Below are 22555 nucleotides of genomic sequence, written 5' to 3'. Positions count from 1 at the left end.
ACACATTATTATTTGAATACTGATTTTTGAAAGTTCATTTCTGATGCAAATGAATTTTAAATTTGGATTCAGAACGCAATTCTGAGTACAGAAGTAATTTTAAACTTTAATCCTCCCCCTCCCCCCCCCCTAATGTGCAAATATATATGCAAAATTGGTACATAAAGGGGAGGGGGGTAAAATTCATTTCCAATACAAATGAATGGTAGGCCTAAATTTTGGATTCACAATGCAATTCTAACTAGAGAGGTGTTTATTTCTTAGATACCTGAATAGTTAATTAATATAAACTTTACCCAAAGTTTTACCATAGCTGTAGGTTATCACAGGGACAGATCCAGGATTTTTTAGGGGGGGGGCAAATAGGTTGATCCAATAAACAAATTTTTAGGGGGGGGGGGCGCAAAATAGGTTTTGTTAGACAAAACAAAAAAAATAAAAATCATTCGGAGTGTCTTTAAAATGTATACAATTAAGCACAGGGTGATGTATGTACAGATAACTGAAGAAAAGAAAAGAAGCAAAGTGAAGAAGAAATAATAGATGGAACATAGAAAAGAAGCAAATGAATTTGGAATTGACAAGTATGACGGCCTAAAGTGTAGAAAATAAGAAAGTGTTTTATGCTGCCTTTGCAGAGGATCTAAAATTTGACTACCATACATAAAAGACAATAATGTAGGAAGATTCATTCCACCAAAGACTGCACTCGGATGACCAATATCTTAAGGGTAAGGATAAGGACGCTTGCACTCGGATGACCAATATCTTAAGGACAAGGATAAAAATCCTCCAGAGCTATTGATGGCATATAGGAAGTCGACGATTGTCGATGTTCCAGTTGCTGTTACTTTTTGTACAGAGACAGATAGCAAGCATGTTTCCAAACATTGCAGCAGCTGCAATCGAACCTTGGGTCCCGTATTCCAAGACAGAGATCAATCCAAAGCACTACTACCAGATTTGGCAATGTCATAAGATCCCAGATAGGCCCAAGCCCCCTTCCCCAGCCCTGTCAATATATATTCTAATCAGAGTAATTCACAGAATCATTCACACAGGCTTAATAAAAGGAGACATTATAAACCTGAGTTTGAGTGTGAATATGAGTCAAAGTGAGTCAGAGAGTCATATATCTTTCTCAGAGAGATCTAGATGCAAATGAGGTTTAACAATTTTTCCCTGAAGGAATTGGAGCTTTCCCTGAAGGAGTTGGAGTTTCTCTCAAGGAGTGAAGGAGAAGTGTTCCCTGAAGGAGTTTTTTCTCAAGTCCAATCGAGGCCCTCAAGCTAATGGTTGCATGGACTCAATCAAGCTAAATTTCAGGACTCAATCTTTCTGGGTGCTAAAAGGTACAATCATTAACAGCTTCCACAGTTGCAATCATCAAAAATCAAAGTAAAATTAGTACCTGACTAAATAAAATTAATTAAATTAAATAAAAGGAATTAGTGTAAAATAAACAGATTAAGTTTATGAATAGATTAAGCTAAATAAGAATTAAGTAAATAATTTAAAAAAATTCTTGGAAGCCGAAATTAATAATCAATAAATTTGTAGTCAATAATATTTATTAATAAAACTAATAACTGACAAATTTTATTAATAAAATTAATAATTAGTGAATAAAAATTATTCATAAATAATTAAAAAATAATTAATAAACAGATTAATTAAATAAATAGATTTGATTTATAAACAGATTAAATTGAATAATAACAATAATAAATAATTAATAAAAGTGTCTAATAAATTAATATAGAATAAATTTATTAATAAAATTATTAATTAAAGAATGAAAATAGTTAATAAACAATAAATAAATGCAAATAATTAATAAATTATTTAACAAATTAAATTATTAATATGTACATATTTAATCTATATATATTTAATAATAAATAAATTTATTTATTATAATAAATATATATACATATATATAATAATAAATAAATTTAATTTATAATTATTAAACTAAATATATAGATTATATAAAGTAATAGTTAATAAATCAATAAGTTTTTATTAATAAAACTAACAATTAATAAATAAAAAAATATAAATAATTAATAAATAGATTAAATTTAAAAAATTGATTAAATAAAAGAAATTAGTAATTAAATAACATTAGATAACATAGTCACTTATGTCTAAAGGTCGTCTCTAACACTTTCAAATTCTGAAATAAGTGCCAAAAACTGTTTTCTGAACTGCATTCCAAGGGAAAATCAGCAGGATAATACGTGTTAAATCCTCCTAGTCTAAACTACCCTGCTGATCTTCCCTTTGAGAACAGCTTAGCAAGAAGTTTTTGGCAAGTGCCACAGAAATGTGAAAAAGCCAGATGCAACTTTAGGTACAACAACAACAATATTCAGTTTTTACTGTTGAAGTTCTTCTAATTTTAACCTACCTGTAGTACCTGTATTTATCAATAATAAATGCAAAATGACCAGAAAAGTTGTTTTGAACTATCAAAAAATTATGTAAAATATTAAAGTTCCAATTTGATCATAGTAGAACTAGATATACCACCATAGAACTATTTATTACTAATTAACATTTTTATTAATTCGGAATATTTAGTTTAACTTAATTTGATTAATCATTGAATAATATAAGACTGAACAAGAGATTGAAACACAATCTGGAACACTCCGGTAAGAAAATTAATCTTCTGCAACTTAAAATAAGAGAATAGGTCAATATTTTTAGCATTATTTTTATTGGCTCAGTCTAACCTTACTGAAAAAGCAACTAAATGTTAGATATAATTTAGCCTTAAATGAAATACATTTAAAATACTATTACCATTTTACCATTTTGAAATTATTACCATTTTGAAAGACCAAATAGAAAGACTATTACCATTTTGAAAGACTAATAGAGAGAGGCAAACAATAAACTTCACTATTTCTGCCATTAGCACTAATGTAGATTCAAAATACTTCTTTCCTTCATCGCCTGACTTTTCTAATCTTGAATACCGCAAAAGCAAGACATTAAAAGTTGTCTGAAAAGTGACCAAGGCCAAAGTTCCATATTTTAAATACTGGTTGACCTCGGAATTCGTCATCTAAAAGGAAAGACAGCTATTATTGGAAGCGCACTAAGGCCCAGCTTATAATCAGGGGTGTATTTTGCAATGGGGCAGGGGTCAACTGCCCCTCCCAGACCTCGATTTTCCCCCCTCACACCCTAGTTTGCCCCCCAGCTGAAACTTAGTTCCTTCAAAAATCTCGTCAAAGATAAGCCTACATAATTCAAACATCCACAGAAATGGATCAGTTTTCTTTAGAATATCTTTACCTCTATGGTATTATATGGCTCATTTTTCAGTTTTCACTGTGACTTTCACTTGATTTGGAAAAATTGGCTCCAACTCCCCCCCAACCCCCTAGGATTTTGACCAAATTACACCACTGTTTATAATGTGTCATTAAGAAACCTTTCTAGGAAGGGGATCTTATGCCTCAAAATGTAGAGTAATAATTTTACTCTGTAAAAAAAAGAAGAAAAAAGGTAATAATTTTCGAAGAAATATTAGAGGAAAATTCTGCATCTGATAGAGGGGCAAACATGAGAAGCGTATTTCTATACCACAATTCTTTCAAACTCCTCTAAAAAGGAGGAGGGCTGCGGGTCCTTGGAACTCATCTTACCTTAAATTACCATAAATCGCATTGTCCAGCGAATAAGGTATTATAATCTTAGGGGATTCAGATTAATCTAAAATGGCTTAGAAACACAAAAAGATTATGTCCTAAGGCTGGCGATAGGACCAATTTCATGGAAAATTGTGGCTAAAATAACCTTCTTGAACCACGAACGCTGAATTGTTTCAAGAGGGGAGAAACACTTAAGAACATTGCTTTGTTCTTATATTGTTGTACACTAGGGAATGGCCAAGTATGCATATAAGAATGCCACAAATACTTATACTAAGGTATATTTATGATAAGAATTAATTGTAAGAACAATGTTGAGGTGTGAGTAAAAATAACTGGAGGCAACCAATATTTAACGATGCTGCCCTTTCATGCACTGGATATGGCCATCAATCTTGTATTTTCAAAATATGCTATAAATTAAACTTTCAAACAGTTCGTGGTACTTGTAACGAACTGTAAGTAAGGAGCGAGCCGGCTCAATGGTAACCGAAACTCTAGAAAACGATACATCAAAAGAATCAGATTTTAATGCTGATTTCAAATATATAAGTTTCATCAAGTTCAGTCCTACCCATCAAAAGTTGAGAAAATTTTACTGATTTTCGAAAAAAGGGGGAAAAACCCGCTAAAAGTTATAGAACCTTAATGAAAATTACACCATCATATTCAGCGTATCAGAGAACCCTACTGTAGAGGTTTCAAGCTCCTATCTACAAAATGTGGAATTTTGTATTTTTTGCCAGAAGAAAGATTACGGATACGTGTTTATTTTTAATTTTTTTCAGGGGTGATCGTATCGACCCAGTGGTCCTAGAATATCGTGGGAGGGCTCATTGGAACGGAAATTAAAAGTTCTGGTACCTTTTCTAAGTGACAAAAAATGGAAGGCAACTAGGCCCCCTCCCACGCTCATTTTTTCCCAAAGTCACCCCATCAAAATTTTGAGATAGCCATTTGGTTCAGCATGGTCGAAAATATGATAACTATGTCTTTTAAGGATGACTTAATCCACCGAAGTCCCCGGGTAAGGCTGAAAGTTATGAACTTTACCTAATGTTAACATATAGTACTGATTATTGGGAAGTATACAGACGTTTTCAGGGGGGATTTTTTCTGGTAGTGGGAGGGCGTGGGTCGGGGGTTATGTGGGAGGATCTTTCCATGAAGGAGCTTTTCGTGGGTGAAGGGACATTGCTATGAAGGGGGCGCCGGATACTTTCATAAGAGCTATTAATTCTAAATAACGGCCTTTGTGATTAAGGGGTCATTTTTAAACAATTGGAACAAAATTCGGACTTTAGCTTAAAGAGCTAGGTATTGATTAGGGGAGAATCCCTAATATACATATTAAAAATATATGAATATAGAAGTTCGTTACGTAAGTTTAAGTTACGTATATTCATTACTAATAAAAACGCTCGTAAATAAAATTAAACAAGTTTCGAGAAAGCCATTTAACCAAATAAAAGTAAAATTAATATGCAAATTTTGTTTTAATTATTCATGTACGGTGAGCCAAAATCAAAACCTGCATTAATTCAAGAACGTTCAAAAATTAAATAAAAAAAAACAAGTTTTTTTAACTGAAAGTAAAGAACTATGTTAAAACTTAAAACGAATAGAAATTATTCCGTATATGAAAGGGGTTGTCCCCTGCTCAACGCCTCGCTCTTTACGCTACAGTCTGACGTTTTCACAACTCTATTTTTTTAAACAATAAAATACTTTATCGTAAAGAGCGAGGCGTTGATGAGGGGACAGCCCCTTTCATATACGGAATAATTTATGTTTGTTTTAAGTTTTAAAGTCGTTCCTTACTATCAGTTAAAAAAACTTGTTTTTTTATTATTTAATATCTATACATTGTATTATGTATTTCGGTGAGGTATTTTTTGCGTATTTCATGCATAATTTATACCAGAATTCATGGTATTTATGGTTTGCTGAGTTGGGAGAAACAATGAAAAAATAGATAATAGAAAAAATACAGATAGAGGAGAGAAGAGAGAGAAGGAGCAAGAGAGACATAGATTCCAAAACTGATTTTTGGTAATGATTGAGGTTAGTGGTAAACATATTGAGCAAGACACTCTTCTCTCATAGAGGATTTAACACTGCTCATGCAGATAATACTAATCCTTGGTATTGTTCCTTTGTCATCCTGTATCGTAAGAAGCCAAAACTTTTCCCAAGAAGAAGAGATCTATTTTTCTAGTCTATTAAACTTTCAGCTACTCTGTGCAAGCTGTCTGAATTAATTGTTACAGATGAATCTGAGAGAAGGTGTTATGTCTCACCACATCAGTTCAACTTTAATTGCCAATTTGAGGGTCCTGAGCACTGCATATAAATAATATAACAGTAAGATCACGGCTTAGTGATTTTTGGCTACTATATCCTCAGCACGTACAAAACGCTCCTCCCATTTAATCTGCCATCAGTAGTCCAATGTATATTACCCTAGAACACGTATTTTCGCAGAAACTTTCTCAAAATGCCTTTGAAACCAACTCGAGACTTCGAAACCTACTTGTAATTCCTAAAAAATCTAATAATAACATTGCACTACTAATTACCAATTTTTATATATGTATTGGAATAAATTATTTTAAATTTATATTCCTTACAACTTAATGTTATAAAGGCGACGCCAAGTTTTGCGGTCAAGAGAAATCTGACTTGTCTACCCGTGAAAAAATCGAATGTCGCTTATGTTTATACTTGTTTAAGTGTTCTCCGGAGCACTTGCATCTCGGTCCGGCTTTGTATAATGGTTGAGATTAGACACCGGCGGCGCGCCTATGCGGGAAGCCCGGCGGCGGGGCCAAAAACAGCGCGCCGCACCTCTGGTAAGATATCGGCGGCGCGCCGCCGGTGCGATCAATGTTGACCGCAAACATTAATGTTTTGATCAATATTTATCAAATTAGAGTCTAAATTCAGGACAGATTCAAGTCTATTTATGAGTTCAAAACTTCAAAGAACGCTGGCTGGAAACTGGTCTTCTTCTTTATTCACGAAGAGAAGAAAAAATCTGGCAAACAAGAAATGGATATGGCGTTTCAGAACCCTAGCATAATAGTTGAAGTATCTATTAGCTATGTATTCTTAACATAAATAATTATCAAAATTAGTAGTGTTTTTTCATTGAGCATTACTGCATATAAAACTTCAAATACCGTACCACAAAATTCGTCAATGATCTGGGTAAAAACTTTGAATAGAAGTTTCAACTTAAAAGCCTAATTTTTTCATAATGCTCTTTGCCTATATCTGTTTATCAACTTTAAAACAGTTGAAATGGGCGACTTTGATATTGATTGTTTTTTTTGTTTGTTTGCTCTTTTGGATTCCTAAGAAGCCTTCCCTGTATTAAAAACTGGTTTTCAATAAAAATTAAAAAAAAATACATTTTAAAGTTTTTTTTGGCTTCTTTATAGAATATGTCACGTAGGCTAAGGCTGAACTGCTGCTTTTTTATTGCTTTTGGCTGCTCTTTTGGATATTATTCATTTTTTCTTTTCGTGATTCATTCCAAATTGTACTGATAAATACTTAATATCAGTCAAATTATAAACTGCATCTAAAAGGAGTAAATTTATCAAACTGATAAATACATTATGAACACTTCACATGAGAACACTTCAATTACAGTGAAACAAAACACACATAATGGTTTATTCGGTATGAAGAAAAATGAAGTGCCAGCTATTTTCTTAGGTAAAAAAGAAAAGCTCATCCGTTTTAAATGTAATTAAATGAAATAATATGCAGACTGAAGTAGCTCCAGGAAGATGTTGAGATTTTATTCCTAGTTCGTCTCTTTTAATCCAAGCAAAATGTTAGGAGACTTAGTATCAGTTATTGAGTTTAAGCTTTAATTTCCAAATGCTCACAAAAATTACGAAATTTAAGAAAGTCGTAACAATAAGTCACCTGTGGTCAAAATACTCAAAGACTCCTCTTTGATCCCCACCCAGGCTCGAAGCTTCTGCTATGGTCATATCAATGGAAATCTCCCAAGAGTTTCTTTTTAAAATAGCTTACAAGCGTAGTTAGGGGTGTTTAGCCTTTTTTGCTTTTCTTCAAAGCTTTGAAAAGTGTTATAATATTCCAAGTGTTACATTTGTTATATTTGTGCATATTTTTGGTCATCATTGGTGGGGTGATCGAATTTTTTAAACCACTGTAGATACGTAAGAACGTTGCAACATCTAGTACCCTGAGGTCATAAGACTGTCAAAGACTCCTCCTCGAACCTCCCAAATAAAAAGCTTTTATTACGACCTGGCCTTTTAATGTAACTTGGGCACTGGACCAAGGGCACCATTGTCACTCGAGCGCAACGTTAGGTGGGGATGTCGATATCGCTATCGTCTCCCCAATTCGTTTTAGTGTGATTCTGCCTCGTACTTATGAATGAATGTTTTCGAAGTAAACTCGTTTCATCAATAAGAAAAAAAACGGGTTGGACGCATGTGTCCCTTTCCCTTTGGACGACAAAACTATACAAGTGCTGTATCAAGTATAACTCACGAAAATCTTGTTAATGTTTGTCAACTTTTCAACTTTTTGGCATCCCTGTTTTCAATAAAAAAAACAAACAAGGTACTATCACTTAAATAAAATAACTCCCTATGCCCCCCTCCTCTGGAAACCATCTTGATAGGATACCGTCTCTGCTTTAAATAACAAAAACAATTAACTTATTGGCATCCCTGCTTTCAAAAAAAAATCGACGTATTATCATTTAAATATAATAGCTCCCTACCCCCCCTCTGGATATCACCTTGATAGGATGTCGTCTCTGCTTTAAATTAAAAAAAAGATTAACTTTTTGGCATCCCTGCTTTCAATAAAAAATTTCAAAATATTATCATTTAAATGTAACACCTAACTACCCCCCCCCTCTGGATATCACCTTGATAGGATACCGTCTCAGCTTTACATTAAAAAAATAACTTACTTAATAATTAACTAGGTCAATATATGGTTCAAACAATCACGCAAAATAACGTTAAACAGCTTAGTGTTCCTTGAAAAAAAAATTGAGGGTATGAGTAAAGGGGTACAAAGACAACAACAAAAATGTCAAAATTATTCAGATATACCTCAAATTATTGAAAAACTGAGTCATAGATTCGTCGTGGCATTCAATAAAATTCAAAGAATATAATTAAAAGGGAGCAGACACCGAAAATATTACAATGGTTTCCCAGTGAATTTGACATCATTTTCTTCCGTCTCCACTTTAAATGCAAAAAATAATTATCTTTTTGGCATCCCTGCTTTCAATAAAAAAACTGAGGTATTATCATTTAAAAATGATAGCCCCCTATCCCCCCCCTATATGCAATAATTTATTTATGAATCGTATTTTTGGGATAACTTCCGTTTCAATCTTTAATTCCCCAACCTTGTACATAGCTTAGTCTATAGCTAAATTTTGTCTCAATACAAGGTTGTTTTTTTTTTTGGGGGGGGGGGGGTAGAAAATTTTCAGAAAGAATATTATATTTTATTTAATCTATCAGGCGTTCAACAATTGAGTATTAAACATTAAGAAAATCTTATCTAAAAACAGCAAAAAAAACTTAAGAAAAAAAAACAGCAAAAACAGCAAACTTACAATTCAGCTTTAGAAACAACCTGTCGGCTATAAATTTCAAAATCCAACTGAAGACTGAAATTGTATATTGGTGAATGCGTTCTATAAATCTATTCAACTTGAAAATAAAATTTTTGACTACGAATGAAATAAGAAATAGCAATTGGGAAACTGCATTCGAAATGATTTAAACTCATTTCATAAAGACGATACTTTTTTTGTCAACATATGAAGAACTTCATATTGTAATATTTGCAATTGCATCTGTCTGGTTTTTATGCAAAGTAACAAAAGAGACGAAAATTAACGAACAAGAGCGAAGAATTATGGTATGCAAAGTAATATTTGGCAGGGAAAGTCATTGGTGATAAATCGCTAGGGATGGCACCGTGATTGCGTGATTTTCGGGAATTCGGGGAACCAAATTTTTTTCGGGGTGACGCATTAGATTTTCGGGGAAACACCCGAAAATTCGGGGATAGTGCAAGCCCTGCTTGATTTCTAATCAGAAAAACCGAAATACTAAACCACACGAGAAAGAAAAGCTCCAACTTTGCGGTTGACGCAATAAAGAATTGCCGCAAAATTAATTTAAATTCAGCCGAACGCCGCCACCTCTGCCGGCGGCGGCGTGCCTGCACCGCGCCGGCAGTGTAGCGACACTTAGGCGGCGGTCGACCGGTCTTCTCGTCGGAGGCATTCGGTCGATCCGACCGCGCGGCGCCGGGGTCTAGTTGAGATAGGGAATGATCATACCGCATTATATTTATATACAGTGGCCCTGAGGCAGCTATCTGCTGTTACCAATCTGCTCACTGAAGCTGACACTTCTAGTTCCCCCTTATTTTTTTGTAAGACTTAGTCAATTCTTGCTGCTAAACAGAGTGAAAATATTGTACCAGAGGCAACGCTATAGCGTTGCTTATAGTAAAGGCCATACGGCTCCAATGTTTTATTATCATTTTTTCCCCAGAGGCACTTCATATGGAAGGGGTCGTCATATAAACTTGAAAGGGGGCTCATTCGATCGGAAATCGAGAGTTCTAGTGCCCTTTTTAAGGGTCAAAAGTTATTGGAAGGCAACTGACACCCCTTCCACGCCCACCATTTCCCCAAAGACATCCAATCGAAATTTTGAGAAAGCCATTTTGTTCTACGTAGTCGATTTCCAGACAGAAATTATATTTTTGAAGAGGAAACTCCCTCCACAGGCCTCAGGGCAAGGGTTGTAAGTTATGCCCTAGGGGCATATAAGGTTTTTATAGAAAGTTTTGTCGTAGAAACTTCAAAAAAGGCTCATTTGATTGAAAATTCAAAGGGCTGGTGCCCTTATTACTAGTCGAAATTGATTCGAGGGTAACTAAACCCCCTCTCACGCCACATCTTTTCCCCAACCATCAAAATTCTGAGATAGCTATCTTGTTCAACTTAGTTGAAAGTTCTGGATATTAGGTTTTAGGATGACAACCCACCCATAGCCCTCAGGGCAAGGGTTGTAACTTATGCCCTGAGGGCATATAAGGTTTTTATAGAAAGCGTTGTCGTAGAAACTTCAAAAAGGACTCATTCGATTGAAAATTTAAATGGCTAGTGCCCTTTTTAATAGTCGAGAGGGATTGGAAGGCAACTAACACCCCTTCCAAGCCCACCATTTCCCCAAACATGTCTAATCAAAATTTTGAGATAGCCATTTTGTTCAACATAGTTAAAAGTTCTGGAAATTAAATCTTTGAGCAGGACACTCCACCCAGAGTCTTCAGGGCAAGGGTTATAAGTTATGCCCTGGGGGCATATATGGTTCTTATGCAAGGAATGCTCGTAGAGACTTCAGAGAGGGCTTATTTGATTGGAAATAGATAGTTCTAATTCACTTTTAAGCGTCAAAAGATATCGGACGGTAACCAGCCCCTCCCCCCTCACGCCCTTTTTTCCCAAATACATCCGATAAAAATTTAGAGATACCTATTTTGTTAAAAATAGTTCAAAGATCATATAACAAATCTCCGGTGTCGACACAACCAGGGCCCGGGGGCATGCGTTGTAAGTTATGCCCTGGGGGCATATATGGTTCTTATGGAAGGGATGCTCGGTTAAACTTCAAAGAGGGCTCATTTGATTGGAAATTGAAACTTCTAGTTCACTTTTAAAGAGTCAAAAGAGATCGGAGGGCCCCTAGCCCCCCCCCCCACACACACACTTTTTCTCAAAGTCATCTGATAAAAATTTTGAGATAGCTATTCTTTCAAAATAGCTCAAAGGTCAGATAACAAAAACTTCGGTGTCAACACAAACCCCCAGGGCCCTTGGGACAGCTACTGCAAGCTATGTCCTGGGGCCGTATATGGTTCTTATGAAAGGGATACTCGTATAAACTTCAGAGAGGGCTTATTTGAATGGAAATTAAGATTTAAAAAGATCGTAGGGCAACTAACCCCTCCCGCCCTACACGCCTTCTGGGTTTATCAGATGGATAAACCCATCCGATAAAAATTTGAGGTGGACATTTTGTTAAAAATAGTTCAAACGCCAGATATTAAAACTCCGGGGTCGACACAACCCGCCAGGGCCCAGGAGCCGGTGGTGTAAGTTATACTATGGGGGCATATATCATTCTTACAGAAGGGATGCTCGTATAAACTTCAGAGAGGGCTAATTTGATTGAAAATAGAAAGTTCTAGTTCACTTTTAAAGAGTCAAAAGAGACCGAAGGGCAGTTAGCCCCGCCCCACGCTCTTTTTTCCCCAAACCCATCCGATAAAAATTTTCAGATAGCCATTTTGATATAAATAGTTAAAACATCAGATAATAAAAACTCCGAGGTTGACACAAACCCATTTTTTCACTTTGATATTGCTACTTTGATATCAGTTATGATACTTTGATGAACATTTGATTTTTTTTTTAAGTTTGATTTTGAAATAAGGAATTTTTAAAAACTTGAGAATTTTTGAAATCAAAAACGAACAAGAAATAATTTAAAAAAATTTCCGAAAAATTTGTTATTTGAAAAAAAGTAAAGGCCATTTTAAATGTAAGCTAAGCAGATACAAATATCTGTTAAAATTCAAACTCAAAACAAACAGAAATTAAATAAACAATCAATGCAAACCAACATAAGATAGATGTTAACATAAATAATTTAATAAATCTTAATACGACGGAAACAGGTATTGAATAAGCAAATCAAGCTTGAAACGAACAAAAATCACTACGAACAAGAGTTTGGGTAATGCCTCCTTCTCTCATTGTAAAAGTCTAAAACCTACCGCGTCGTTAGCGCTTTACTGAAAACTATATGCGTCTTGAACATTCTTGGAAAGTGTAAACAAAATCAAACTGAATATTTTATGTATAATTATATTAATTGCTGAAAGATCTATCAGTTCAAAATTTTATTTCACTGTAATTTTATTTTCATTTTCAATGCTGTAAGAACTAGAAAAGAAATATTTGTAATATAATTCGTTTTCAGTGAAGCGCCAATGACGTAGTAGGCTTTTGGTTTTTATTTACAGTTAAGGAAGGGGGCAGTATCCAAATTTTGTTTGTAGTGAAACTATATTTGTCTTGAACAACTTTAGAAAGAACTAATAAATTAAGCTGAACATTTGACGTACAATGATATTAATTGCTGAAAGCTCTTCTGTTCAAAATTTTACTATAATTTCAATGTTTATCTTCAATACTAAGTAGAAAAGAAAATATTTGTAATAAAATTGGTTGCGATACCCAAACTCTTGTTTGTAGTGATTTTTGTTCATCTCAAGCTTGATTTGCATATTCAATTTAAGTTTCACTCGTTTTAAGGTTTATTTATTCATTTACATCAATATCTATTGTACGTTTGTTTGCATTGATTGTTTATTTAATTTCTGTTCATTTTAAGTATCATTTATACATTAATAGCAAAATACTTTTTTTCGTTTTAAGCTTGATTTTCATATTCAATCCAACAACTACTCGCTTTAAGGTCTATTTATTCATTTATATTATTACTTATTGTATGTTTTTTGCTATGATTGTTTATTTAATTTCTGTTCGTTTTGGGTTTCATTTATTCTTTAATAGTAATTGCTGGTCGTTTATGAGTTTGAATTTTAACAAGTATTTGTATCTGCTGAGCTCAAGTTTAAAATGGCTTTTACTTTTCTTTGAAAAACTTATTTTTCGGAAAGTTTTTTTTTTAATTAATTGTTAGACCTGAAGCTTGGCAATATTTCAACTGGCATAAAAGTAACCCCATCCCATTTGTGACCCCTTGGCTCCACTCTTGATCAGCCAGTAAAAAGTATCACATATGTGGTTCCTCTAATTGATTCAACCCTTTCTCATACCCATAAACTGACACGCTAAATTTCTAAATGTACATACATAGTTACTGCAAAATTAATGCTTCAGCTGATATCTTCTTGCATCAATTTCTAATTCATTCACTACATTCTGAATACTCCTCCCTTTCAAAGCTTTTTGTCAAGTCAGATAAAAGAGAAACTCATATGTGCATCTTCTGATTTTCTAAGTGACTAGTTCAAGTCTTGCCATGGTTCCAACATCAAGAATTGTTTTTGAGGGTCTGGGGAGTCAACCCTGAGGCAACATGAAGAAACATAATGAACAGAAAATGAATCCTACTTGGTAGCCTCTGCTAGTGCATCATGTATAATATAATTATAATATAATATAATTGATAGTCTACATTTAATGTAAATATAACGTTATGTTTGTTTGTTGTTTATTTAAGTGTAATTAACTGGCATACACTGGACTCGTCCATATCTCTAGCAAGTGCGATTTAAGGTAATTTAAGGTAATTTCTATTTAGTGTTTATGAAGTTAGCTTTCTTTCTTTTCTCTTTTTTCTTAACTGTTTTCTGTTGTGTACAGATTTTACTGTTTTTTTTTTCAATACATAAGAATAATAGTAATGGAGTACCTGGAAGGACAATGCTGCTTACAATGGTTTTGGCCAAGGTGGATTACCTTGCAATTATGAGCATTGTACTTTAGTAGTCACTTTCCTGTCCAGTGTGCTAGGCTACCCAGGTCATCTTTCATAGAGGTTCTTCCTTTAGCAGTATTTCCTACAGCCTCAGCAGGTAAAGATAATTTTTAAAATTATTTAGAGACTAAGGATCTGTTGCTGCAGCTTTTTTGGTGGTATTTTAAAAGCCTTTGACAATTTAGACAATTTAATTGTTCTTGAGGAAGCTAAAAAACTTGATGCACACATGTTCATTATAAGAATGCTAACTAGACTTATTTCTGATTGGGAGCATTGTGTCCAGTCTTCCAAATGGAGATAGGTTTAACTGTACAGGAGACATAAACTAGGAATACAGAGAAGGAAGTATTTGCCTTCTAGATTGAAAAAATGCCTTTTTTGTGGTATATTCATTGAAAAATACCCTTTTTGCTATTTTCATTGAAAAAATAGCAAATTTGAACCTCTTAGATTTTGGGAAAAGAAGTCCCCCTCACCCAGTGCCAGATCCAGAGAGGGGGCGAGGGGGCACCCTCCTAACGTCGTCTAAAGTAGTGTAACTTACTTAATTAACGCAAGTTTGCGTGAATTAAACTTGCTCCTAACACAAGTTTATCAGATCAACCTATTTTGCGCCCCCCTAAAAACAATCCTGGGTCTGTCCTTGCCCCCACCCTACATTTTTTTGCATTTACACAATCAGAAGGTTAGCCATTAGCTAGTTTTTGTATCATAAAAAAGGCTACCTAAAAAAATAAACGTTAGTTAGAGCAGGCTAAGCTTTATTGAAAATAAGCTGCCCCCCAAAAACAAACTCCCATTTGTCATTAACTTAATCTCTTTTATTAATCTCTTAAGTATTGGACAGAATATTTCGGTTTAGATTGGGTTTATTAAAACAGATATTCGTTTTTGAGCATTTAGATGAGCATATTAGATTACTTTACTTTGATAAGTGATCAAAACAATAAACAGAAATGCATGTGTATAATTAGGAAATAGCTAATTATGGCTGCTATTGATGCAATTTGCAATGAACATGAGTGATAGTAATAAACAAAGCATTTTAAATGTGACAATAGGTAGTAATGTGACAATATGTGACAAATGTGACAAAATTGGTGAAGGTGCAGGTGAGAGCACTATTCAAAGAGCATTCTGAAAACTACTTAAACAATCACAAATACTTATTTATCTTGTTGCTAAAGCTGCAATGCTTCACTTTACCCCTCCCCCTGATGAATAAACATGCCTCCTCTTTATATATTACAATATACAAACAGTAAATGTTAGCATTTTATAATTGGGAATACTGTTCAAGCAGTGAAGAGAAAAGTAGCACCAATGTGGAATTGCCATATTAGGATATTTTTCTTTTCCAAATTTCCAAGAGCCCAATCTATTTACTGTATTTTTTATTACTATTTCAAAAAATCATATTAGGGGTACACAGTAGGCTACAACACTTGGTTTCATTGATTTTTTCTCCTCCATATAATCTTTAAATGTTTTTAAATCATTTAAAAAAAAACAAGTGAAACTCAAAACAAACAGAAATTAAAATAAATAATCAAGTTAAACTTAAAAAGAACAGGAAGTATAGCAAACGGAAGAAGAGCTAGAGCCCCCTAAGGCTATAATAACCAAAGATTTGTGATTTGATTTGTAATTAAAAACAAACTATATGCATGGAGGTTGTCAAAACAGTATATTATTAGGGTTGCAGCATTACTTTAAAGAGGTAAAAGTGATGGGATTTCCCCAAAGATGACCATTGTGTCTTGTTCCTCTTATGGTGCCAGATATAGCCATAGACTCTCCATAGTAACAGTGCAAAATTAGTAACAGTGCAGAGTTACCACTCTTCTGAAGAAAACATTGAAACCAAAAAAAGTAGTTATATTAGATTCCTTATTTTATGCTCTTTCCAAATATCCTGGTTACTTTAATGATGACAAGGTTTTGCCAAAGCATGCAATGGTGTAAGCAGAGTCCCCTCAGACACTATATTGGGCCCTACCAAATTTTTCATACAGATCATCAATATGGTGAAAGGAATAGAAAATAATATCACTTTCTATACTGATGACTCCAAACTGTTTGGACACACAAATCAACAAAGCCTGCAGTGTTACTTTCTTATAACCCAAACATGGACAAAAGATTGGCTACCCCATCACCAGTGCAACATGTCTGACTTCAATTCACTGTCAAACTCAGTACTTAAGACAAGTCCTGAAGATAGAGATCTAGGAGTGTTGATAGAACAACCGAAGTTCCATGGTCACTGTCAATGAGCAGTCTAAAGAGCAAGTTAAAGCCTTGGTCTCTTTAAACATACCATAACTAGCTGCTCCAACAAAGCCTTTCTAAGGCTATAGTCAGGACTGTTTTGGACTTTGGTGTATGTCTCACTATCCTTTCTATAAGAATTTTACTAGCCTAATCAAGTGAGTTCAGAGGCATGTCACAAAGTGCATGGCTGGCCTAAATGGTCTCCCTTACAACAAGAGACTAGACTGCCTGCAGCTGCAAACACTAGTTTTAGATGCTACTGTTGTGAAATGATGCTGGCCTAAAAGTATAATGGACAACCAAATCACCTCCTCTTTACCAAACATTCAAGTCAGCCACATGCAAGAGGTCACTGACATAAGGTGTCAAAACATACAGTTAACCCACAAGCACGGCCACAACCCACAGCTTCATCCTTCAAGTCCAGACCTGCCAATGAATGAAATAAGTAATGGAAATATGAGTGGGACTGTCTGTCCCATTTAACTACCCATTTCATCATACAAGCATATTACTGGGAGGTGGGTGCTGCTTGTCATACCCAACCATCTAGCATACTTTATCCAAAGTTGTTGTTGTGTGGTGGTTTCAGCATTGAACCACTGGAGAATGGTCATTACATGCCACATCTACCTTCTGGTCACTGTTGCCAACTGGTCTTCAATTGCATCTCTCAGCAGACTTCTCTCATGATGTGTAACTGGGCCCTAACACAGTGACAAAAATTCACCATCTTGAACATGGAATACAACAGATCCAGTATGGACCTTAATTTTGCTCCTAAGTACAAATTAAGGTAAATGAACCCTATCCCCCCTGAAAGTCCCATATATAGTCCCTAGGATAAAAAAAAAAAAAAAACACTAAAACAATAAAATTCTTACTTTATAATATGCTGCATGTTTTTATCAATAAGATTATCATGTTTCCTTACAGTGTCATCAACATTTCAAATCATTTCATATAACACTTTGTCTATACTTCTATTGTAGTCACTTAGGCAAACTGAATTTGATATTTTTATATGCTCTTTCAAATACACAAATTAATTCACTTGCAAATCCCCCCCTCCCCACCTGATAGTCCTATCTATAGCCCTAATGATGTGTTTTTTCATTACATCAACCTGTAATCCAGGTTGCAAACCTGAAATAATAAAATCATAAGCAATACAAAACACAGCACACATATATAATGCAAGCAAGCCATGAAAAGCAAAATATTCATTTTGCAGGGGAACTGCAGTTGTTCCTGGGGCCATGGTATATGGCAATTTTGTCATGCTGGCTTGGCAAGAGTACATGTCCTCTATTCAGTGAAAGTGTGGTGAGTGAGGTCATGACCTGAATACTGAAGTGCTGTTGTATGAACCAGAGTCATAACTCTCATCATCTACAGTTGATTGAGGTCATGACCTGAATACTAAAGTGATGCTGCTGCATGAACCAGAGTCATAACTATCATCACCTATAGTTGATTGAGATCATGACCTGAATACTAAAGTGCTGCTGCTGTACAAACCAGAGTCATGACTCTCATCATCTACAGTTGATTGAGGTCATGACCTGAATACTAAAGTGCAGCTCCTGCATGAACCAGACTCATAAATCTCATCATCTACAGTCATAACTTTCAAGTGCTTCATATTCTGATACTATGCTTTTGTCTGTACAATATATGATCATGGTGCATCAACTTTTTGGAGGACTGTTGCAGCTTGCCAAGTCTGATTGTTGGACTGTACTCAAAGTTTTTGGATGTCAGAAGTGGAATAGGGCTGTTGGTATGTTGGTTTTACTAGTGCTCCTATCATTTCATTTGACGATTTGAAGAATTCATTTGATGACTGTCATCTAGGGTGAATCCTCCCTTCAGGCCAGTTTTTTTTTTTCATGATCATGACTTTAGCTATACAAACTGTTTTCTCATCTAGACCATTGGATTGAGGACTGTTTGGACTAGAGATTTTGCATTGTACTCCTCATTGCCTCATATAATCCTAGAGCATTTCTAAAGTAATTGGACATAACTGTCAAGGGTTCCCAAACCTGATGAACTGAGAATTTATCTTCTAGACTGGGAGGTTCATGTAAGTATTCATTCCCAGCTCATGAACTACAAAAAATTAACAGTAATAATCCACCATGATCATGTTGTTATGCTAAAATCACAGGGTTGCAGATATAACAGCATCCTTTGAAATTTTGGGGGATGACTTACTGATTTGCCAATTGAGGATTATCTCAAGTGGTTTATGATCATTAATGACATGGAAGGGGCAGCCATAGAGCTATTGGTGACAATGGTAACACTGAAAGACAATTGTATGCAGGTCCTTTTCAATTTGCAAATATCTCTACTCTCTTTCATGAAACAATTTTGATGAAAATGAAATAATTCTTTTCTCTTGAAGGGGCACAGCACTGAATCCAGATTTGGAAGCACCAGCTTGGACCTCTACAAGACTCTTTGTAGGATCAAACATAAAAATTGTCTTTATGATCAACTCTTTAATTTTCATAAGGGTAGCTGCATGTTCATCTGTCAAGTTGAATTGCCTCTTCTTAGCTAAGGTCCTAAAAGGCTCATTGAGGTATGAGAGGTTCAGAATATACCATGAGAGGTAATTAAACATTCCAACGGCTGTTTGTAATTCTTCCTGAGATTTCAGCAATGGCATTTCATCTATCGCTCAGATTTTCTTGGGTTCTTGATGGATTCCTTTTTTGGAAATGATGTGTCCAGAATAACATATCAAAATTCATCTGAAGATACACTTATCTTTGCTAAGCTTGACTCTCTCTTCTCTAGATCTTAAAGGGTCTTTTGAAGGTTCTTGTTATGATATTCTTCAGATAAACCCAAGATGATTATGTTACACTATTGAGAATCTCTTGAGGTTGCTGAAGGTGTGGTGTTGAAACTTATCTCATGCAGACTTTAATTCAAAGGACATATGTCCTTGTTTGTGCTTGCCTATATAAAGTTGAGAATTTTGTCTGTTTTGGAGATTCATCATCAAGACATAAGTTCCAGTAGTCTGTGCAGGCATCTAGCATAAATGAGTATTTAGCACCCACATGCTTTTGGAGAGATTCCACAAAGGTTGACACAGGTTGATGGAGTCTCTATAGCTTTGTTGAGTTGGATTTATATAGACAATGGTTCTCAAGGTTCCATCTGGTTTCTCAAAAACCATAGCTAAATTTACCCAATCAGTTGGCCATGAGAAGATGGATAGGCCACCTTCTCAAATTCTCTATACAACCCAAATCTTCTTTAAACTTAGACTGAAAACACAGTGAGATTTGTCTTGTGGGCTGAATAGATGGCTGTGTGCCTCCCTTGAGTAATATTTTACATTCACCTTAGTTTTCTAACCTCCTCAAATAGATAAGAAAATATAGTGAGTATCTCATCAGAGCTGTCTAGTCTGAAGACTTCCACTTTTTCAGCTGATAGCTTGCATAGAAGCAAAGCATAGAAGTAGTGGCTGACTGCGTTGTAATAAAATCTATGGGTTGATTGTCATTTGATTTGCAGGCACAGTTTCACAGGTACAGCTGCTGCAGATCTTCCCTTCTGTAGGATACTGGTGGTCCTCTGAATATTTTTCTCAACAGAAGTAATATTCATGGGTTTCAAAAATTAGCATTTGTTGCTGGTTCAGGAATGATAATTGTTACTTTCTTTGATAATTGTTACATTCCTGCAAATAAATTTGGAAGAATTTTTTTAAAAAGATGAGAGATATAAAATATGTTTTTTCAACCAAAAAAAAAAATTCAATAATTCAAACTTGAAACCCCACAAAGGCTACATAGCCTGTAATTGCAATGGCAATGTTTTACTGTATGAGGTTTCTGAGAGGTTTCAGGCTCTTTTGTAATTTTTGAGAGGTTTCAGGCTCTTTGTAAAACTCCTGTAAATTTATTTTCAAAATAACATTTTATTATCAAGACTAATGACAACATTAATTACCATTTCTGAATCAGCTGCAAATAGCACTTTTTTCTCATAAGAGAATTTTACTAGAAACAAGTTTGGTAAAATTCTAGACAAGCTACTTTTCGCCATCTTGGAAAAGGGTTAGATTAGGAAAATGAAACTTTTGGTAGCAAATCCAGGGCAAAATATACTCTCGGAAGATATTGCCAAGCTACAATGTTAACTACTATTACTATTAACAACTCACCACAGCACCAAGCCACCTGAGGCCAACACAGCTATGCATGCTCCTCCTCCATCCTAATCTATTCAAAGCCTCCCTTTTTACACCCTTCCAGGAAGTTCCCATTTTCTTTAAATTTTTCTTTATGACATCCTCCCACCCCAGATGGTTGGCCAAAACCTGCTTTCTGTTTAGCCCCAGATGGTTGGCCAAAAAGGACAATCTTTGACAATCTGTCATCATTTATCTGTACAATGTGCCCTAGCCACCTCAACCTTTCTTTCATTATAGCCCTAGAAAGCAGTAAGCAATACCTAGAAAGGTATTGAACCACAATTTTGCACACCCTACTGTTTGAAATACAGTCAGTCAGCCAGGTACTCAGAACAATCCATAAGCAATTTCTCTGGAAAACATCAAGCAAATCTTCATGCACTTTTCAGAGCACCCATGTTTCAGAGCCATATTTGACCACTGTCATCACTGTAGGTTCTAATATTCTAATCTTAGTTTGCAGACTTATCTTCCTATTCTTCCAAACTTTTTTTTTAACTGTGAAAAAGCATTCTGAGCCTTGGCTGTTCTACTTTTAACATCTTCACTGCCCACACTGCCTTTACTAATAATAACACCAAGGTAAATGAAGCTGCCCACCTGATCAATCTTTTTATTACCCAATGTCACCTTTTCATCTTCAGTTATTCCTAGCCTTAGTGACTTAGTCTTCTTAACATTAATTTTTCAAACCTAGTCTAGCACTCTCAACTCACAAAACCTCTAAAAGTTCATTCATTTTGCTCAAACTGTCATCTAGGATCCTTATTTCATCAGCATAATCTAAGTCCAGGAGACTTTTTCCTCTCCCTTTGATTCCATAGTCTCCCATTGCCTTTCCTGTGCTCCTTAAAACAAAGTCCATCAAAACAATCCATGTAAAGGGGGATAGAACACAACCCTGCTTAACTCCTGATTTAATACAAAACCAGCTGCTAACCTCATTTCCTACTTTAACCACAGCAGTGTTATTCTTGTACATAGCATTAATCACTTTAATATATTTGTCTGGTATACCATACAAGGATAAGACCCTTGCCAAAGCTCTTCTACCAACAGAATTGAATGCTTGCTCATAATCTATAAAACTGAGGACCAAAGGTGTTTGACAACTCAATTATTGACCTAAGAGTAAAAATTTTGTTGATACATCCTCTATCTTTTCTAAAACTGCACTGTTCTTCCCTTAAAACTTTATCTACAGCATCTCTCAGTTTAAAAAGTATCATATTACTAAGTAATTTGCTACCTACAGAGACCAGAGTAATGCCTCAATAATTACCACACTCACTCTTATCACCTTTCTTATATAGTGGTTTAATTAAGGTTTTCCTAAATTTGTTAGGTACCTACCCTTTATCAAAAATCATATTCATAATCTTCAGTAACTTATTTCAAACCTCAGAGCCACCATATTTAAGAAACTGATTTACCACACTATCAGCACCTGGAGCCTTATTATTTTTTAATCCTTTTAGTACTGTTGCTAATTTGGTAGATTTCTAGGTGGCACCATAATTTAGCTAGGATGAAAGAATCCTTTTATGCCTTTTTTTAAGCTCTTTCATAATTCAACAATTGCTTGATGTTGTAAATTGCATCTTGAGCCCTTAAATGACCCCTAAGTGTATTTTATCTGAATTGTAAAAGAATGTAAAAAAGCATCAAATGATGTTTTCACTTTTGTTGTAGCTAAATTATATGCCCCACTGCAAATTTACCATGAGCTTTACCCCCCCTCCCCCCAGCCCCCTAATGTGGAAATATATTCCCTG

The 22555-nt window shown here is 34.9% G+C and overlaps 1 protein-coding gene across 2 annotated transcripts in view; it reads right to left on the bottom strand.

Moving 5' to 3' along the window:
* Nucleotides 1–22555, bottom strand: part of LOC148942585 (UDP-N-acetylglucosamine transporter-like) — a 43322-nt gene that overhangs the window by 16957 nt on the left and 3810 nt on the right. For both annotated transcript variants that reach the window (XM_089102038.1, XM_089102037.1), the window contains exon 2: nt 2869–3076. In XM_089102038.1, the coding sequence (XP_088958164.1) occupies nt 2869–3076 (208 nt within the window). The remainder of the gene's footprint in view (nt 1–2868; nt 3077–22555) is intronic.

The sequence above is a fragment of the Artemia sp. Qi Xiang Cuo genome, chromosome 16 (genome assembly GCF_049724085.1).
Source record: "Artemia sp. Qi Xiang Cuo chromosome 16, ASM4972408v1, whole genome shotgun sequence".
Taxonomy (NCBI): Eukaryota; Metazoa; Arthropoda; class Branchiopoda; order Anostraca; family Artemiidae; genus Artemia; species Artemia sp. Qi Xiang Cuo.
Note: the sequence above shows the minus strand (reverse complement) of the source record. Positions and strands in the feature narration are given on the sequence as shown.